This window comes from Aspergillus ambiguus (genome assembly GCF_047715705.1).
Source record: "Aspergillus ambiguus strain CBS 117.58 unplaced genomic scaffold BDV59scaffold_7, whole genome shotgun sequence".
Lineage (NCBI taxonomy): Eukaryota > Fungi > Ascomycota > Eurotiomycetes > Eurotiales > Aspergillaceae > Aspergillus > Aspergillus ambiguus.
In genome coordinates, this window is record NW_027395520.1 from 541,040 (window position 1) to 560,968 (window position 19,929).

General features: G+C 50.8%; 7 protein-coding genes across 7 annotated transcripts; 3 read left to right on the forward strand and 4 right to left on the reverse strand.

The window, feature by feature from the left end:
• Positions 1–89: 89 nt before the first annotated feature.
• Positions 90–1,834, reverse strand: BDV59DRAFT_155567 (putative serine/threonine-protein phosphatase). The gene is made up of 3 exons (XM_073687427.1): positions 1,056–1,834; positions 514–1,004; positions 90–455 (listed from the first exon to the last, which is right to left on the reverse strand). Exons 1-3 carry the CDS (start codon positions 1,600–1,602, stop codon positions 213–215), a joined length of 1,281 nt encoding a protein of 426 aa, XP_073550217.1. The 5' UTR covers positions 1,603–1,834; the 3' UTR covers positions 90–212.
• A 1,266-nt stretch (positions 1,835–3,100) lies between these two features.
• Positions 3,101–4,757, reverse strand: BDV59DRAFT_200100 (tRNA threonylcarbamoyladenosine dehydratase; the record flags this gene model as incomplete). Its single annotated transcript, XM_073693502.1, has 3 exons — positions 3,101–4,359; positions 4,421–4,523; positions 4,575–4,757. 3 exons carry the CDS (start codon positions 4,755–4,757, stop codon positions 3,101–3,103), a joined length of 1,545 nt encoding a protein of 514 aa, XP_073550218.1.
• Positions 4,758–5,040: 283 nt separating this feature from the next.
• Positions 5,041–6,064, forward strand: BDV59DRAFT_173961 (uncharacterized protein). The gene has a single exon (XM_073688987.1). It carries the CDS (start codon positions 5,283–5,285, stop codon positions 5,580–5,582), a length of 300 nt encoding a protein of 99 aa, XP_073550219.1. The 5' UTR covers positions 5,041–5,282; the 3' UTR covers positions 5,583–6,064.
• Positions 6,065–6,070: 6 nt separating this feature from the next.
• On the reverse strand, positions 6,071–7,964 carry BDV59DRAFT_173963 (homoserine O-acetyltransferase family protein). The gene has a single exon (XM_073688988.1). The coding sequence runs from the start codon at positions 7,923–7,925 to the stop codon at positions 6,315–6,317; it is 1,611 nt and encodes a 536-aa protein (XP_073550220.1). The 5' UTR covers positions 7,926–7,964; the 3' UTR covers positions 6,071–6,314.
• A 2,500-nt stretch (positions 7,965–10,464) lies between these two features.
• BDV59DRAFT_173965 (alpha/beta hydrolase) lies at positions 10,465–11,918 on the forward strand. The gene is made up of 4 exons (XM_073688989.1): positions 10,465–10,911; positions 10,970–11,076; positions 11,135–11,208; positions 11,261–11,918. The coding sequence occupies exons 1-4, from the start codon at positions 10,580–10,582 to the stop codon at positions 11,735–11,737; spliced, it is 990 nt and encodes a 329-aa protein (XP_073550221.1). The 5' UTR covers positions 10,465–10,579; the 3' UTR covers positions 11,738–11,918.
• BDV59DRAFT_155628 (glycoside hydrolase family 43 protein) lies at positions 11,824–13,399 on the reverse strand. The gene is made up of 2 exons (XM_073687428.1): positions 12,644–13,399; positions 11,824–12,587 (listed from the first exon to the last, which is right to left on the reverse strand). The coding sequence occupies exons 1-2, from the start codon at positions 13,184–13,186 to the stop codon at positions 11,910–11,912; spliced, it is 1,221 nt and encodes a 406-aa protein (XP_073550222.1). The 5' UTR covers positions 13,187–13,399; the 3' UTR covers positions 11,824–11,909.
• Positions 13,400–17,974: 4,575 nt separating this feature from the next.
• On the forward strand, positions 17,975–19,329 carry BDV59DRAFT_155687 (glycosyltransferase family 32 protein). Its single transcript, XM_073687429.1, has 2 exons — positions 17,975–19,140; positions 19,191–19,329. The coding sequence occupies exons 1-2, from the start codon at positions 18,090–18,092 to the stop codon at positions 19,217–19,219; spliced, it is 1,080 nt and encodes a 359-aa protein (XP_073550223.1). The 5' UTR covers positions 17,975–18,089; the 3' UTR covers positions 19,220–19,329.
• Positions 19,330–19,929: the final 600 nt, after the last annotated feature.

Consider the following 19,929-nt stretch of genomic DNA (forward strand, 5'->3'; position numbering starts at 1 on the left):
ACAGCACAGTTGAACATTCATTATAAATACTATAGATAGTACATATACATAGATATATCCTTCCTTGAGGTTCCCGCAGGTCGAAAATGACCACCACGCTTCGAAATACCCAAACACCGTATGAAACACAAGCGGATTGACCAAGCACTCCAGACCCGCGGAGATGCAGTAGGCAGCATGCATATATGCAAATAAAAGATCATCGCGATATGTTAAGTCGAGCTATAATCATTACACCTCACCTGAACGACCTTTTGTTCGCCACCGCTGCCGATGACCATGGCCGTCAGCTTGCCGCCCTTGACGCAGCCGGTATCCAGGCCCTTGGTGTATTTCTTCAAAGAGAGAGACGATTTGGAATCGTGCCCGTAGATGACGGTGCGTAGTGTTGAGAGTTCTTCGGGGGCCGAGTTCTTGAGACTGTTGTACAGAAGGGACTGATGTTTGTTGAACAGCTAGACACAAGCCGGTTAACAACGCCGGGGGAAACGAAGTCCCATTAAAAGAACTCACCTTTGTCCACTTTGTTCCCGTCCTCGAAGCACTTGGCACGTGCGTATCCAAGTCAACGGTACGCATGTTCATCACACTGTACGGGTCCTGCTTTTCAAGATCGACACCGGGCACTAGTCCCGCATGGACCACCACCACCTCTCCCATGGTCGGGATGCGGCCGACGTCCAAAATCACCGGACACGTATCCAGCCATTCCGCCTGCTCGTCGGTCAAGTTGCGGGCCAGCTGGCGCTCCTGCGTGTCCTGCGGAAGGAACGGCTCACCGTCAGGATCGCCCAGCGACGCATTGACGGAGGAGTTGGACGAGAACATCTCGTGGCGCAGGAGCAGGACGCGGTCTTCATGGTTCCCGCGCACACAGGAGGCCGAGTACTGACGAGCGAGGTCGACCACGCCAAGGGAATCAGGGCCCTTGTTGATCATGTCGCCGGTGAAGACGAGATGGTCATGCTCCTGGTCGAAGGCCACCTCTTCCAGCAGTCGGTCCACTACCACAGTTAGCGTAACTCAGGATTTAACTAACTCGAAGCGGCACATACATTCAGACTTGCACCCATGCACGTCCCCGATCATGATCAGCCTGCGCTGGCCCCGGTCCCCGGCGTCCTCGGAGGTCTCGGCGGGCAACAAGGCGGGATCCAGCGTGCGCAGCTGAACGATGTAGTCAAACGAAGGCAACGCATTGGTGCCGAACCAGCCTCCTACTTCCTCCTTGACGTTGGGGTCGAGCGCGCGCAACAGCGACGCATGTTCCTGCAGCCGCGGCGAGAGGACGAACTTCCAGCCAACGAAGCACGAGATCAGTAACGACAGGTAGACCAGGACGTAGCGACGGAAGCGCGGGGCGGTGACGATCGACAGGACCATTTGCAGCCAGCGGGGCGTGTCGGATCGGTCGTGGGATGAGGGGAGATGGGAGTATTTGGCGCTCGTCTGCCATTCATTCCGCACGTAGTCGATCAGCGGACGGGTGAAGCGAGTTAGGCGGTAAGACGGGACGCCGATGTTGGAGCCGTACAGTCCATCGTCGGAGGTGTCGTCGGAGTAATCGAGACTTTGGGTCTCGCTGTCGGTGTATATGGCCATGTTGCCAGGGGGCGTGCAATCGGGTGTCCGGCCGCTCGCTCCTAGGCAGCCTATGTTTTTGATCCGAAGGGGTAACGAGGGATACTGACGTAGGAGTCCGGTTTGTCTTAAAGGAGTGACATTCGGGGGTTGAGGCTGATTGAGGAGAGAGGGATGAGAGCGGAGAAGAAGGCTGAGTGAGGAGCCTTGGGATTTTGGATGTTGGACAGTGAGACATCAACCTCCATCAGTCATCAAAAAACCCGCTTTTGCTCTGCACAATGTGACAGGTTGCCCTATCAGGTTAGTCCCACTTCGGGATCAGAGATACGATGCGCTAGTCTGTAGTCGGTTAGCGCCGGGATAATTATGGACGATTATCCGAATTTTATGAACTATGAATACGTAGGGAGTATACACCCTTTAGGTACGTACATCGCCTGCCCAAGAGGATACTACGAAACAATGCTGTCTTCTCTGTTTACCACAAGAGATTCTATACAGCTCGTAGCCACACTCAAACTTGTGTCTAACCGATGACCCCTGATGTGCTAAGCCCTGTCAGGCCGAGGCTGTGCATCGTTTACGGACCAATGTCTCAGTACTAATTATGGACGCCTTATGCATCCACATGGGACATAGGGACCCATCGAACAATGTGTTGGATCTAGCCAAACTAGGCAAAACCGCACAGTGGATCCGTCTCCCCACAAAGTACGTACAGATACAGCAGTCTGAGGTGATCGTTTCCTATCCATTGGAGTGCGCCGATATTCATTCCCATACCACTACAAACCAATAAATAGATTCTGACCCCCAGCTATCGAAACGGTTAGGAGTTTTGGTTACCTTCCTCACCTACCGAGGTGTCCGGAGATCCGAAAAATGTGTAGTTAAGAAAATGTGAGTGCATCCTTCCGGAGTCACTCAAAGAGATAAAAATAAGGTGATACTGCTTGGCGACAAGTACCGGTGGAGAGAGGCATCAGGTGTCCCAAGCATACAACATTGGGAGTCTGATGGATTTGACTAGGTATCGCAAATTGAGGCTATCCATAACGTGCGTGTATCGCATTTCGCAGCGGACGAAAGGGACTTCTATAATCGACGCCAGAAGATTCAAGTTCTAAAATAGGTCAGGCGTAGCCACCTGATGTCCGTATACGCTATTGCCGGTAATAAGAATATCCATAGGTTATATCATGTATCAAACAAGTGACATGCCAAATAACCGGCTATGCTCCCGTATATGCGGAACTTGCAGAGCATATTTTACATTAGCATTCCCGAACCATCACTTCAACCCAATTCTAGTCTCTAAAAAAAGTTAGGCGACAGAACAACAACATAAACGGCGGATCGCAAGGCGATAGTTTGTGGGCCAAATAGGGCGAAACTTTTCTCCATCCTCATGTCGGCAGTAGAAGTTCGACATCGGTTTGGAGGTACTTTACTTTAGCCCCATCGCATATTTCCCGACAAACAGAACAAATGAAAGAACTTTCTCTGTCCGTACCAGCTAGGCTGACGTGTTCTCATAAAGCTCCACCTCTTTCGACCGTTGCTTGACTTTCGCAACCACCTCGGCGTTATACAGCTCTTCGGGTTTCTTCGATCCTAGCAAAACTTCCCTCTCGTGGACTGCAGCCTCCTCCTTCGTCATGCATACAAGGTCTTTCAATCGCATGGGTAGGCATTTCTGTCCCTCTTTCTCATACACAGAATCAATGGCGAAACCTCCTGTTGGGCGCTCCCAAGGCACAATCAGAAGACGGCTGGTGAGGCCGCTGATGGCACTCTTTCCCCGATAGATCTCATCTACGAGGAATCCCACATCGTCCTTGCTGAGCGGAATGCGAAGACCAATGATCTGCTGTCCGGCATCGTGCCTAGCCAGTCGTTCCATGTATCCCTGGACAGCAGTTAAGATACTGTCGTACATCTTCTCCCTGCCCTTCCCGGACACATTGTAGTCTCTCGGGTAGCCTGCGATCTCGCAGATAACATGGTTCGCGACGGTGTACCCGAACACAGCCGGCATGGTTCCAAGGACAGGGAGGATTCGCGCACGGAAGTCAGGCAGGACACTGAGTTCACCGACTTCGCCCTTTGAGAATTCCTCCTCCGCCAAGGGCAGTAGGGTAGCCTTTCCAGGCCCAGGCCGTTCGGTAGAGAAAACCACGGGAATACCGGTATTGACACCCAACGGCTTGAGCCGTCGTCGCGTGGCGCGCGACAGACGGTCGTCCGTGCTAACGGAAATGTCGCCTACCGTCACCCGGGTCGGATCCGACTTGCATCCTGCACCCATAGAGGAGATCACGGGGATCGAATGCGAGTGACAATAGTGTAGAAGCTCGACCTTCGAGGTGATGTTGTCAATGCAGTCCAGCACGTAGTCCGGCTTGCGGCCCTTATCGTCATCCTCAAACGACCACGGCGCCAACAGAGTCTCAGCAACAGACCCTCCGAACAGCTCATTGCGGCAATCGAACTTCGTCCATGGCGTGATCTGTTCCATTCTCTTCCGGATACAGTGTACCTTGGGCGTTCCGACATCAGCGAGCGTGGCGAGAGCGTGACGGTTCAGCGAGGATAGCGTGACCTGATCGAAATCGATCAATCGGACCTTCGCTACACCCGACCTGACGAGTGAGGCGGCGGCATGGGATCCGACACCTCCGCATCCAACAACGATTATGAATGAGCCTCGGAGTTTCGCGAGGCCTTCGTCGGTGAGGAAAACACGGTTGCGGGCGAGTTGTTCAAGGATAAGGTCTGTATTGAAGAAATCGCATCAATGGAAGCAGGCGAACAGGGTACTGAGACAATGGCCTACCATCATCATAGTCGCCCAGCTGGGCGCGGCGGGCAAGCGCTGCACTCCGCTCGTCTTCCTTGCTCAATTCACCTGAAGGTGTTGCCGTACCAAATTTCGTAAGCTAATTCGACATTAGCCACCGTAATCCGGAACCATAGGCAGTCCAGCATACCTTCTCCGCATGGTGTCTCTCGTTGATGTCGGGAATCGACGCTTTGAGCTCACTAACGGCTTCTTTTCTCCGAAATGCTTGGTAACCCAAGATGGCGCCAGCGACAGCGGCCCCAGAGAGCACAGCCGTCGTAGCAAGCTGTGCCTGGTGGGAGCCAGCGTGTCTCTGGATCCAGGACGACATTCTTTCTTATCGCCTAGTGTTCAATGGATCTAAGTTCCAACGGCGGAAAAAGTAATCGGAGCACTACGTAATTGGAGTAGTCATGTGACTGTTCAATACTGTAGAGTATTCCGGCGAATATAGCAAATCAACATCTGCAGAGCTCAATAATACTGCAGATAACGAGATATCATCGCTTACTTTTTATCTAGAATTACCTGTCTTCTTCCAGCACAAGGCCTGAAGCACAAGCAACCCGCGAGTGTCCTGCCTGAGGCAATAGGTCACGTGCGCCGGTTGGCTCTCGGAGAGAAAGCGCAACGCCGCAAGTTGCAACGATCTTCCTGCTTCACCTCGCATCTGGTAGACCACCAGGTATGCACTTTGTCTCCGATGACAGTATGCTTACTAACATTGTCTCTCCTAGGACCGAGGAAATTACTTTCTCTGATCTCGATGATGATAAACCCACACCTAAGAGCTTCTCATGACACGGTTAATCCTATTCAATATACAACACGTTGTGGACTTCATCCTTCGTGAGCGATGCAATCGAATGGAAGAAGACACAACGCCGCAGCGTGTGTGATTGAGATAGAACAGAGATCTAAGAGACCACAGAAAGTCAATTTCTTCTCGGTGCTCGGGGTCCCAGCTTTCTCCTTCTCACCCCTCGTCTTTTCTCCTGAATATCATCCCTCCTTGCCTTCTTATGTCTGTGGGCCGGAGCGGATCCTCGTAGGACTACAGCTTTGCACTAATTGCTCCAGAATAATCTCGTCCACATCAATCGACAACACTTATCTGAACGACCCCCAAATCGTCTTTCGAGCCAACGCCATATGATGACGAACAATATCACTCCGAGGTTGTGTCACCAACTACTCCATCTGTTTATCATTCGATGTAACGATGGTCATACCGATGAGGAGTGACAATAAATTGGTAGTTTTCAATCTGACCTGGCAGGCTTTTATTTCACTGACTAAACATTAATATACCAAGCTATGCAGCATACCTGACGATTATCCCGCCCTTTTTCTTGCACCAACATTACTTACCTGGTTATAATTAAGATAAAATAATTCCATCAGGATATCTGATATCGCCGGATGTAAATGAGCGTCCGTATATTCCTCAATGTACCGTGGAATAAGTTGCAGCTAACTTTGATGTTGTCTTTCTCTATTTCTGTCATTCCCCTCATCCTTCCACATCTCTCTCCACACTGACCTTCGGCCCGGTGACGAGGTAATACCAAAAGCCAAATTCTATCGGTATCCGGTGTTGCACGTGCTCAAACGAAGCATATTTACCTGGAAACCTATGAGAACCTGAGAGCTAATCTGAGGGCGTCCGAAGAATCCACACCTGCCTTAGTACTCCCACATACATCGCTCCCAAAACCATCAATGGCTGATTCAAATAATATGGATGCCTAAAATTATAGAGGAGTAGAGTGCCAAGTACAGAATCAGGTAACATATAAATATACAGAAGAAGTTGGATATCATCGCCACGATGCATGATTGTTGCTTGCCCGCTTGTAAAACATAACACAAAACAAAGACAAGTACATTACTGTAAGAACTTTTCAACTGCACCTCCAATGTTCTTCAGATCAAGAAGGAACGTATCATGTCCAAACATAGATACGTCCTCTCCGAGCTCAATGTGTTCGACGTTGTTATTTCCGCCGGCGCGGAGGGTCTCCGCGATCTCACGTTGCTGCCAGGCCGGGAAGAGGATGTCGCTGGCGACACCCATGACCAGAACCTGGTGGTTCTTCAACGGAGCAAGTCCGTTAACGAGATCCTGGGGCGGACCCTGCGAACTGAAATCACCTGCTACAGCTTGGTTCATGGAGGGGGTCGTGGCGGTCACCGATGGCTGTTCCTCGTAGGGCTTTTCAGGAAGGGTGAGGCTGCACGCAATGTTGCTCGAACGGAGGGTCTTGCCGCCGTCTGCAATTCTCGCCTGATACTCGGCCCTGCGTCTTTTGGTCTCGGTCTGCTGGGAGTGTCCCAGATCAAACAGGTCCATTGCTTTGGACACGTAGAGCAGACTGTTCGGATCGTACTCTAAGCAGAACTTCTCGCCGGCGTGGTCCAGATACGTCTCAATGAGGAAGTCTGCACAGAGGGCCGGCTGCTTGCTGGGGTCTGCGCGCTTGCGGCCGAACCGCTTCTCCCACTCCGGACCACTCCGATAAGTTACGGTGGCGATCTCGCGCGCGAGCTTCATGCCCGAGTGGGGTGGGATAGAGTCGTAGTAGAACCCGCGGGCCCATTTGGGGTCCATCATCAGCACCTGACGCTGGGTATGTCTCATGGCGATGCTGTACGGATGGCTCCGCGCACACCCACTGATGCTGACAATCTTCCCAACCCGCTCCGGGAAGAGGACACCCGCGGCGAGACTTTGCATGCCGCCCATACTCGAGCCCACCGAGGCGTACAGCTTCTGGACGCCAAGCGAGTCCAGAAGGCGGAACTGTGCCCGCACCATGTCGTCTATCGTCAGAATCGGAAACCTCGTAGCGTATCTCTTTCCATCCGAAGGGTCAATCGACGAAGGGCCCGTACTACCATAACACCCTCCGACAACATTGGTGCAGATTATGAAGTATTTATCCGTGTTCAAAGGCTTCCCGGGTCCAATGAACTTCTCCCACCAGCCGGGCTTCGGGTTGGCAGCCGTGCTGTGCGCATGGCTGGAGGCGGACAGACCAGTGTGAAGAAGGATCGCATTGCTTTTGTCTGCATTGAGCTGGCCCCATGTTTCATATGCGATATCGAATTCGGGGAGAACGCCGCCCCAGTCAAGGAGGATCGGATCCTCGCAGTGGAATTGCTCGTGGTGGCCAGTGGTATACGACGGCTCGGGGCCGCTCTCGAGCGACCGCGCGGACAGCTGCGCCGACTTGGCCTCCTGGGCATCGAGACAAGGGAAGGAGAGGGCGGGGTTGGAAGAATCTTTCGAAGCGCTTTCCGCGGCGACCGCTTGAGATTTCCGCGGGGGTGCCCGGTGCAATTCTCTGCGGTGGGCGAAGTATGCCGACGACGGGGAAACGGGAAAGCGATTTCTCCCGGCCAGAGATGCGGCGACGTTGTCGCCCGGTCGTAGGAGTCCCCCTAGAGCTCGAAGGCTCCGCGACGCGGGACGAACGGTGGCTGGAACGGGAGTCATGGTATTCGACGAAGGTTTGGGGAAGAAAGTTGGTCGAGTTTCGTCCGCGGGGGAAATTGATAAGAAGTATTCTTTGGTGAGGCGGAGAACTCCCGGGAAGCCTCAGGCATCAAGGGCCGGCTTCTGCATGGCGTCATCTCAGCTGCTGCTGATTGGCTGCTGCTGCTCTATACAACATTCACGCTCATAATGCATTTAACCACAGCGCTCTTATGATTAAGAGTGCATTAGGACAATATCGTCTTGTTTCTCACTACGCAAGAATGATAGTTATCAATTAACGCATTACTAGGAGACTTTTCGTCATTCTGTCCGTCAGGATGATGCCCATTCCAGGGTCACCGCCCACCTATTTAACTACAGGTTTCCCTTCGTCTTCATACAGCCTTGACATACATCAACTAATACCTTGCAAAATAAACCATATCACAACAACTGAAGCTAGAGATTTTGTGCAACGACGCCAACAAAAGTTGCCTGATCTGTCCTTACCTGGGTCGCAGGAGGTTGAATCAGACGGGCAGGTTTCAAGCCTTTTCGCTTAGAAACTTCCCCCTCCACGTGGACCAAATGGAAATTCTTGGTATACCAATCGACGATATGATTGGTTATACCCAGGCTATGGCTGAGGCGTTAGCTGCAATCTACAGGATTGGGGAAATGGACGGAAATGACATAGAATTTGTCCTAGCCCGTCCAGATAGTCATGTCCTAGCAATACCTGGACAAACATCCTGGGTCAACATGCACTTTGGATCCTGCACTTTAATCTCGTTCATGCTATAGCCATGGACCAGGAAGGAGCTGAACAGGTTGCGGCGGCGTTCTAGAAAAACGACCCTTTTTATCCACGACGTGATGTGGGATCCGTTCTTTGGAAAGCATTCCGAGAGCGATACCTAAAGACTAGCCAGGGCTGCATACCCTCTATGGTAGACGAAATTGACGAATGGAAGAGGCGGATAACATGAGCAGAATTATCTATTCACTTGCTTGAGAACGGGGAACGACAATAAAGTCGGTGACTGTCTCTTCAACTAAGGTATATACCGTGGAGCGATTGCGTTTGTATCTTGTGCGACTCCTAACATGCAACGCGCCTCTTCCTCTCACTTCTATCCATCGCTTAGTCTCTTCTCTTTCATCATTTTGGGATCCAGCCCGCGACACCTTGCACATTTCATCTATAAGGCCTGCAGAGCTCCCCAATGAGCTTCTTCTCCATATTCTGGACATGACTCCGCTGGGCTCGTGGTATCATATCGACGCGGCGGAAGACCGTTTGCACATGTGTAATCTGCGTCTAGTCAACTGTATTCTCACCCGACAATTCTCTCCTTTAAGATGGAACTAACAACATCCAGCACTCTTCAACGATTATATTCGAAAGCGTCTTGTTGCAATCCACACTTGCCCAGACAACCGCTTATTGCTCGCCAAGACACTACAAGACGCTACATCTGATGGGAACGAAAACTTTGTCCGCTTTCTTCTCAGCACCGGAGTTGATGTGGATCTACTATTCTCTAGATCGACGCCCCTATTCGCAGCCGCCATAAACGGGAGGTCTGGCGTGGTCGCTCTTCTGTTAGAGAGGGGCGCAGATGCGAACATCGAGGGCGAGATGAACGAGACCCCCATCGAAGCAGCAGCCACACAGTCTTACCGGGGAATAGTGGAGCTCCTACTGCCTTATACGTCTTCGTTCGGAATTGGATATGCACTTGTCTGCGCTATCGGTGAGGGTGACGAAGACACTATAGAAATGATCCTTGACTCCGGCTTTGCCCTGGATGAAAAAGCCAAGAATCTGGCTCTTCAATTGGCAGCATCTTACAGTGACTTATTTTCAGTCAGAAGACTTTTGGATCATGGTGTTTCAGCTACGGCGACGTTTCCGGATGGCCATTACCCTCATTGCCTGCATGCCGCTGTAGAGCAGGAGAGAACTGATATTGCAAAGCTTCTGCTTGATCATGGTGCGCAAGTCCTTGTTAATACGCCAAACGAATGTGGGACGCCTCTACAATGCGCCATATATTTTGACAATCTTCCAATGGTACGCCTGCTGTTAGAATATGGGGCCGACCCGCATGCTCCAGCGGGTCAAATGGGAACAGCACTTGAGATGGCTTTCAGTCAAGATCGACAGGACATCGTGGAGTTGCTCCTTGAGTATGGCGACCGTATGCATATAGATTGAAGATATCTTGGGATGGTGTTCTAGTCTGCTACTGATAGGCAGAGCAAATGTGATCTCTACATAATCAATGCCATGTATGATGTAAACAGAATTCGAGGCCAGTTAGTGGTTCAGTGAGGCACTGTTTCATTCCGTTTCTTGTTCCCTGTATGTGCTGATGCTCCATTGCTCTGATGACTCACTCCTGCGAGGGACCCATCTCTCTTGACATCTTTCCACGACCTGGGGGCCTAAAATATTACACGGCCTCGCAACATATGATCATCAATGCCAAGCCAACCCCACCCATAAGCAAGAATTAGAATGCACAGTTTTCATAAAATGTAGAATTACTTGTGTCAGGCGGAGTCGAGAACCGAGATCCGAAGTACGAAGCTTGAGCAGCTACATAAACAGCGACATCAGCAAGCTCTGTCACGCACAACTTCTTACTCTCATAATCAGGGTCAGAATGGCTTCTATCGCATTCCCCTCCCAGTCCAAAAAGGTCACTCTCTCTGACGGGACTACATACGGCTACGTATCCGTGCCTGCGCAGTCACCATCAAAGCCGACTTTCTTGCTCCTTCACGGGTATCCATCGTCATGCTACGATTGGCGCCATCAGATCGTTGGTCTACAGAAGGCAGGATATGGCGTCATTGCTCCGGACCTCCTAGGCTATGGAGATACCGATAAACCGACAGATCCGTCCGCCTATCGCCTAAAATCGATGTCTGCGCATATGGCGGAGATTCTCGATGTTGAAGGTATCCCGCGCGCCATTGCAGTGGGACATGATTGGTATAGTGCCATTTTTTATCGAGTATACCAAGTAGACCTTTACTGATTGATTTTATAGGGGCTGCGCCCTTGTGTCCAGCTTGATAACGTACTATCGCCTTCGGTTCTATGGGTTTGTCACCGTTGCGGTAGGCTATATTGCACCAGGTGTCAGAGCGAATCGTGGTATAGAGGAAACCCATGCCAAACCATGCATTAGCTTTGAATCTCTGACAGCTCGCAGGAGAAACGGCCCATCTATTTGGCTACTGGCAATGGCATAACACCGATGAGGCAATCGCGGATAAGAATGAAAATGTGCGTACAGCAAACCCTCATACAAATACCCCGGTGGCTGACCGAAACACAGCCCGCATCGGAATTCACCCTCCTCTATCCGCATGATCCACTGATGTTTAGGGACATTCTCGCTCCTGTAGGCAAGGCAGCCGAGTTCGTCCGATCCGGCCGGCTTGCTCCACTGCCGTCATGGTATTCTCTCGCGGAGTATACCACGCGGGACCGTATTTTTGCAAATGGGGGCTATGCGGCCCCACTGTGTTGGTACAAGGCCCCTATGCGGGGTGTGAACGCCGAGGATGAGGCCGCCGTGTCCGAAGAAGACAAGATCTGTCGATCACCGCTTTTGCTCATTGGGGCTGAGAAGGACTATGTTTGTCTGGCGGATATGCAGGAACAATCGGCAAGGCCCTTTGCGACCGACCTGCGGGTCGAGAGGTTGGATACGGGGCATTGGGTGCAACTTGAGAAGCCAGATGAGGTGAATGCGTTGCTGATTAAGTTTGCAGAGGACATTATAGAAGATGTACATGGATCTAAGATGTAAACCTGTCAAAAAGGGTGCATCCTCTAGTCAAAGGAAATCTCTGCGTGAGCCTCTTGAGGAGATTGGATTGCGGAATTCATGCCAGGTAAGGGAAATATATGTTGTGTCTATAGCTAACTTCGGATATCAAATGCATAATCCATGAACAATGTCAAATGAGGAAACAAACGGTTCAAAGAGATGTAATGGTTATAGTGGAATTGACGCTTATATCGGTGGCAGCTGCGAACATGCATCTCCAGCTGGTTTCGCAGTCCGCATGGAACACCATTCTGGTGCCATCTGGCGAGACTGTGGCCCCTCCGGGCGATTTAAGCCCAAAATCTCCTGTCTTCAACAATGGTCTCTTGGCTCGCACGTAGGGGCCCCTCAGTGACGCCGAATAAGCATATTTGATATCGTATTCTGGGGAGGTAAAGCAGTGAGACGAAAAGAAGAGGTAGTACAATCCCTGCGCGTAGATGATGTTGGGGGCCTCGATGAGAGGACCATCGCTCTTCTCATTCTTGAGGATTTGAATTGCGTCTCCAACAGGCGTGATGCCGTCTTGCTCCAACTCTTGGAGCATAATCGGTACTGCCACGATGGGCTTCTTGCTGTTGTTGCAAGTTCCTCCGTTTCCAATACTATTGCCATCGACCTTGTACACGACATATAACTTTCCGTCAGTGTCGCGAAATGGTGAGGGGTCGATGGCACCGCCGTGCTTTCGCGGACAGGCCAACGGCTTCTCTTCGGGGATATATGGTCCCAGGGGATCGTTTTCTTTCGATACGGCGACACCCACACAATGATGGCGTTTCCAGTCTTTTAGCTCGCCTGAATAGTAGATGATGAATTTCCCATCGTTCTGTTATCGGCAGTCAGCTAACACTTTGGAGTTTACTTCGGGTCGATGTCACTTACACGCTGAATAGGATCGGGAGCCCAATGGTTGGCCTTCGTCTCCCAGCCGGCTATCGTAGGCATCGCATCGTAGTTATCAATACGAGTCCAGTTCGTGAAATCCCGGGAGGTCGCGACCGGGATATGAGGCACCTTTGTATTGTTTATCTTTGCGTTCGTTCCATAGGCGATCCATGTGCCATTGACATGAATGAGGCCAGGATCGGGGAAATTATCGGCCACGCGAAGCGGTCTGTTTGATGCGTTGGAGTAGCTCGGGTCATCAGGGGGCCCGCGATGTCGGAGTAATACCACCGGCAATGTGATGACCAGGATGATGATCGCAGCTACCAGGAAGGCGCCTGCTCCAACGCATGCAATCCTTCTTCGTGTCCATGCTCGCGATGGCTTGTCCGCAGAGGGGTTGTCGTTCACTTCGGGCGAGACTATGATCTTCGGCTTTGTAATCCCCTCCCCTGAGTCCTCATCGCGGGGCACCGAGAATGTTGAGGGTGTCGAGAGGGTCTTTTTACGGTCGTCGACCGCCCCAATATCAGGGTTCATTCTTTGCTCGAGAGGCTCCAGGATGTCGATCCTCTCAGCATCGGTGGCTAATGTAAAGCCCGAGGACCGGTATCTTATTCAGGGGTGCTCGCCGTCAAACTTTCGTGCAATTTCCCGGGAAAAATTCACGAAACAGCTCGACGGCAGCTTATCGCCTGCGGAGATAATCTTTACGGAAGAAATAGTCTAAAATGAGAGCCCTCATTGCAAGCGTTGAGGGGATAAGCACGCAAGACTTTGTCCGAGGCGCCGCCACCGCAGAGGCTGGTAAAGTTCGAGACTCTTCCAAAACAGAGAACAGTTACTGTCGATCAACCAGTCGATCCGATGGCTTAATTAAATACTGAAATGTTTGGCACTAATGTGCTGTGAGGATGTGCGGTCTTATTCTGACTATTCTGAGGGAAAGGCAATCTCTCTTCTCTCTTGTCCTTTTACATGAGATCCCGCTGGCTTGCCTAATCCCAATGAGTCTTGATGTATATAGTAATTTTCAATAGATATTGCAGTCTTCTCAGTACCCTCGGTGCTTTGCAAATCAGAAGCTGGAGACAAAGATATATATATCATATATCACATTAGAAGATACAAAGTGTATATGGTCGAACTAGGATATACAAATCAAGGTCAGGAAGCCATGTATCAACATCAAACCATCTCGTGCAACATACGACATCATTTCTGGCAGCATAGAGACCCTGCAACCTCGAAGTATGTTTTCGCAAATCAATCACTCCTTGCTGACGTATTTCGAGATTGTCGGGGTCCGCTGCCCTATATATACAATGTCTTGAAGATCTTGCGCTGGTAAGGCATACATGACTGCATCTGGCAGGATGCACAAGTCAAGTACATACATTACATACATAGTCCAAAGCTATGGGAGGATGCTGAAGATTCTCGGATTCACAACAGAGTGTAAGGCTCAATCAAGACCCAACACATGCATGATGGCGGAGAATAAACAATGAGAGATTGGAAGAGAACAGAAAGAATGGCGTAATGGACGATTTTAGACTCTTGGTAACATTCTTTGGCAATACCCTACTGTTGGTTGAGTTTTTCAGGCAACAGGTTTAGCCGACTAGAAGAAGGAAATACACGACTGGTTACATTCTCTGCTGCAATGTCCATATAGTGTCGACAAGGAGGCAAAGGAAAACACAAGTTGTACTGAAACCTGGTCCCCACATAATTGGCTCTGACGTTCCCTTTGTACTTACCACATACTTTGCTCTGGTTGGGGTCACAATGAAGCTTAGTAGCAAATGCTTAACATTGTATTAATATAAGGAGCTATGCCAATTAAACGTATTTCAAGAGGCACTAACATCTACAGATGTAAGCCTACGAGGGTCTTTTTACTTCGACGGCGTTTAAACTTTGACCTTATCTTATGGTTTCTCCATGACAGCGTTAAATCTGCCTGTTGCTCCTGTGTAAATGTTTCGGAGACGGCGACCCCGACCTAACAGCTAGGTACGTTCAAACCACTGTCCTCTAAGCGAATATGATGACTGAAAATGACTGAAATATCGAAGGCGTCAACAGTTTCAAAGGCCAAGGCAGAAACCAGTCTCTCACAAATGCTATAAATCTGTCTTTCTTTACCACCGGGGTGTCACTCTTCTCTATAAAGTTGTTACCGTTGAGAAAAGATAAAGGTCATAATGCGCTTCGTTACTGTATTTACCATTTACTATGCCGCTGCATTAGCAGTTCCTACATCCGACACCCTCTTGATTAGACAAGATCAGTGCAAACCTCGGGGAGGAAGCTGCACGTTAAGCAGGAAATTTGTGGAATTAGTCCATGTAACAGGAGATGTTGAAGGATACGCTGGGCCCGACGATCCTGAGCAAGGCAATGGCCAGAGACTGGCTAGATTTCATAATTCTCAGGAAGGTGGAGGACAGGGATACGCTGGGACTGACAATCCTCGGGGCCATTATGACTATGGTAATGGTGACTATGGTGCACCTGAGGGGGACTTCATTGTCGAGAATGATTGCTGTGGGGACATGGTATGCATGGAAGACCCGTATCTATGACCATCATGAGCGCAGAAATCAATGCTGCGAGGTCAAAGTCATTGGAGTAAGTAGTTTTCTCTCCCTCGGAAAAACCACACCAATGCAGTACTCACATAATGGCTTTATCAAAGGGCAGAAACACGTACTACGAGGTATGCCCCGGCTCCTAACTGCCAATAGTGCTCTAAGCGGTAATAACATATCTTTAGTGTTGAGACTGTGCTCGCTAGAAAGGTGCACTAACGATGGAAGAAATATCACATAACCGTGCCAGAGGATCCGAATCTGGCGATAGTCTAGGGCTTCCCCCGATTTGCTTGGTTTCCCTAGACACTTGTGCAAATGCAACGGTCAGTTACTTTTCATGGTCTTAAGATGTAATCAAGGAAAGGCAATTTATGGTAAGGATGGTATCATCAGACCCTCGCAGTTCATGAGTGCGTCTAGCAGATGTGGTTCGATACATAGAGAATACATTGCTCGCTTATAGGGATAGCAGTATTAGATGTCTTAATAAGACTCTTAATAAGACTCTGAACTTAGACGACCAGTAACAAAGCAAAACTCATTTCTTGGTCTAGTCATAATAATGGCAAAGCATGGAAAGCACGTATACGAGAATGTAGGATTCGGTATATTTCAATCCCGTATCTAGTTAAGTAGTTATCAAGAGTTCTCCAGTCGGAACGGGCGCCTAATGCCGCAGGAATCTACCTTACATGACTTGTTCTCCTCAAGTCCCCATGACGCTACAAGTTGGCCCGCATTTGGAGACCCCGCACAGATGACATCCACAGATTATATGTATCTGGACCCGATTTCTTTAAATAGGAATTCATCCGCATATCTGACCAAGTAGAGTTTCATTCATCCAAGGAGATGAAGGACCATCCAACAGATACCATTAACAATTAATGCCTTGAAGTTGAAAAGTACCTAGTAGCATTAATGTTGAGGCTCTGTCGTCATACCTTGCACCCTGGTCTAGAACCAGCTCCTGAGGGTTTCATTCCCAGCCTTAAAACAAGGAATCGACAGAGCTCTCAGGCACTGTAGTATCCAGACTGGAGCGGGCCGCTCATCCCAGTAGATTAGGGCTGCTTCGGGTAAGTTATGGAGCCTGAGGCTGCAACAGACCAAAGAGCGCCTAGCGCGGATCCACGTGTTCCAGGACGGAGTCTTACTCTTTTGGGCTTTTCACGAGCGTTGGACGGAGGAATGCTATGGGGGCAGTCTGATCATCGCTACTCAATTGTGTGCCTCGTTCGTATTCGCCGACGGTATCCCGATCAAGAACCCCCAGCTGGCTGATCGGCATCCGATTCGATCAATTTGACACCATGATTGATGGGGAAATACGGCGCTTTATATCTCTTGCATTCTGCATCTGCCTATTTGGTGCAAGTGAAACTGGCGATCTTTCTGGGCGGGAGTCGGGAAAAGCTCGTTTCGCCTAATGCACCGATGCGCCGACGCATGTCCTCTCTACCTAGGCTTTCCCCCTTACTCCGTACTCCGGCGGCACTTAGAAGACGGTCCAACAATACGGATAGGCTGGACACTACAGCGTGGCGTGCATAGTGGTACACTTAGCGCATCTCAATTCGAAATCCCCTTGGTCAGCGCCCTCCTTGTCCACCTCTAAGCCCAGAAGCCACGAAGCCAAGTCTGACCTGCAGATCGGTTGGGTGGGATAATGACGCGGCTGGACTGGGGGTGTTTGTCCTCGCACGGACTAGTCCAGTTCATCCCAGCAGACTTCCGGATGATGCCAGACTATTCTCTAATGATTCTGTCCCTCGGCAGATGGTTTGGGGTGCTAGCCAGAAATCCGGTTTGAGAAAAGAGTCCGATAAGGGCGTCGGTTCCTAGGTTGAGAATACGACGGGACTATCACGAGGAAGACAGACCATGGTAGTCTAGACTCAGGAGGGACGAGTGGACCTTGCAACGTTCAAGAGGATATAGATTAATACTTATAAACAGCCTCAGCACGAGCCGACCGAAAACGGCCACGCCACCGATGACGTGTGGGGAACACAGATACAACATGGTCTATCGCCCTCTCGGACGGGCACCATGGCTCGAGCAGAACCACGGAATCGCATCGTAGCGATCGGAGAAGACCATGGTCAGGGGGAGAGAGAAGCGAATAATCCTCATGGGCTCCCCCTCTCAACGATGGGGGCGATCATTCCCATTGCGGGCAACCGTGAAGACACAGTTGCAAGGACCAGGACCACTCCACCAGGGCCATCTCGGATGACATTGGATGTAGTCATATAAGGCGTTGACTCCCTCAGATCTTCAGTCACCTCCTGGAGATTCTACCATACTCGTATTCCCACCGAGTTTTATACTCCTCGTCGGCGTCGTCATTGGATTATCAGCCTTGTTGCTCCCTGCCAATCAGACGCGGCCCAGGGGGGATCCGCCTCCAACGTAATACTTCCGCCCCGGTTCATTTTAAAGATCCTCTTTTCCTCATCCACCACCTTCGCTTCCTCGCCGATCCCACGTTCTTCTCATTTCGCTCCGTCGCGGTTTCCCCGTCGCCGTCACTGTCACAGGTCGCGCCATCGCCCCCTATTCGATCGGCCTTTGTGCGCCAATTGTGTCCCTCCCCAGCGTGTACGGTAACCCGACGGTCCCGCAGTGTCACAGCGCCAAATCACGCTTCAGTCCGGGAAAAAGGCAGATATGTGTGATTTTGGCTTTCCCTTGAGGTGGAACGGACTTTGACCGGGTTTTCTCTTCACGGTTGCCTCTTCCCGGTATTCAATCACCTGGACGGGATCATCGGGAGCTACAGATTCTGGCGGTATTTCCTGAACGAACGTGCGGTTCTCTGTCCGAGCACACCCGCAGCTATGATCACGTTCCGCAAGTCGCTGATCGCGGCCGTTTTCTTCGTCGCCTTTATTTTCCTGCTCCGTTCCTCGCATTCCTCGCCCTCCTACGAGTCGTCCGTGTATGTCCCCGCGGAAATCGGTAAAGACGGAGAGGACGTCACCGGCGAACATGCTGCCGGACAGAAGAAGGACACCCTCCAGCAACCGCTCCAACCCCCTCCGAGCGCCCCTCTTCGCGAACGCCTTCGCTACCACTTCCCCTACGATCTCAACAACAAGTTCCCCGCATACATCTGGCAGACATGGAAGTACACGCCGGCCTCTCTGTGGTTCACATCGGATCTACGCTCGGCAGAGGCGAGCTGGACCGAGCTACACCCCGGGTTCGTCCACGAGGTGATTCCCGACGACACCCAACGTCATCTCATTAAATATCTCTACGGCTCGGTGCCGGAGGTATTCGAAGCCTTTGATGCGCTGCCGTTGCCCGTTCTCAAGGCCGACTTCTTCCGCTACCTCATCCTCCTCGCGCGCGGCGGAATCTACAGCGACATCGATACCACCGCACTGAAACCCGCCTCGGACTGGCTGCCCACGCAGATCGACCTGTCGACCATCGGAGTCGTCATTGGAATCGAAGCGGACCCGGACCGTCCCGACTGGCATGACTGGTACTCGCGGCGCATTCAGTTCTGTCAGTGGACGATCCAGGCGAAGCCGGGCCATCCGATCTTCCGTGACATCGTGGCCTACATCACCGAGGAGGCCCTGCGCATGAAGAAGGCGGGCATTCTGAAGAAGGGCAAGATGGACAAGACCATCGTGGAGTTTACTGGCCCGGCCGCCTGGACGGATGCCGTCTTCCGGTACTTCAATGACCCGGAGTACTTCAACATCGACCCGAATTCCTCCAGGAATATCACCTATGAAGATTTCACCTACCAGGAGGAATACCGGAAGGTCGGTGATGTGATCGTGCTCCCGATTACCAGCTTCAGCCCTGGTGTGCAGCAGATGGGGGCTGGGGATGTGGATGACCCCATGGCTTTTGTAAAACATGATTTTGATGGTGAGTCTTCCTAGTTGTTCTCTAGAAAACAGAAGCTGACTTTGGCGTAGGATCTTGGAAGGATGATCCCTCTCTATAAGCATTAATACTGTCGACCATGTCTCATTTACTTCTCGTGCAGGCGAGTCCAGGACGGCTCACTCTCACCGCCATGTACTACCTCCCACTGTTGATACCGGGGATCACGTATACGCCCTCTAATTGTGAAGGTCCATCTCTGTTTGCCATCATTATCACGACCCGATTGACGAATCTCATTGATCTGAACATATGCATCAACGTCGTCTGATGCCTGTATCATGACCTATCTTCAATGGACTTGGTATCCTTACCCAACGAGCACACAAGGCGCCCTGGGTGCAGTCTCTTCCAGACCTTCCGCGGACGGTGTTATATGGCTCGCTTATCGCAGGAAAGAACAGGATCCGTGGATGGCTGCAGACAGGCCACCATACCGTTTATTAAAAGTGACACTGCGTTCTCAGCTACGAGACTGCCGTCCTAATCCCTGTAACTTATACCTTGCATTTTTTCAGTTCTTTGTGCATTTTATTCCAATGGAGGACATTCTAGCTAGATGATTTGGATAGACATATACCAGAATACTTTTTGCTGTGCAACCTACACCCTTTTGTGATCCGGGAAGCACTCTCACGCATACCAAACTCAACATGTTCATTTGGTCAGCTAGGCATTACATGTATATCTCATGAACGGCAACGATTCAACATGTATTTCCAACGGCTTCCACCTCGGCTTTCGAGAAAAACCAAGCGAACAGCAATGGGC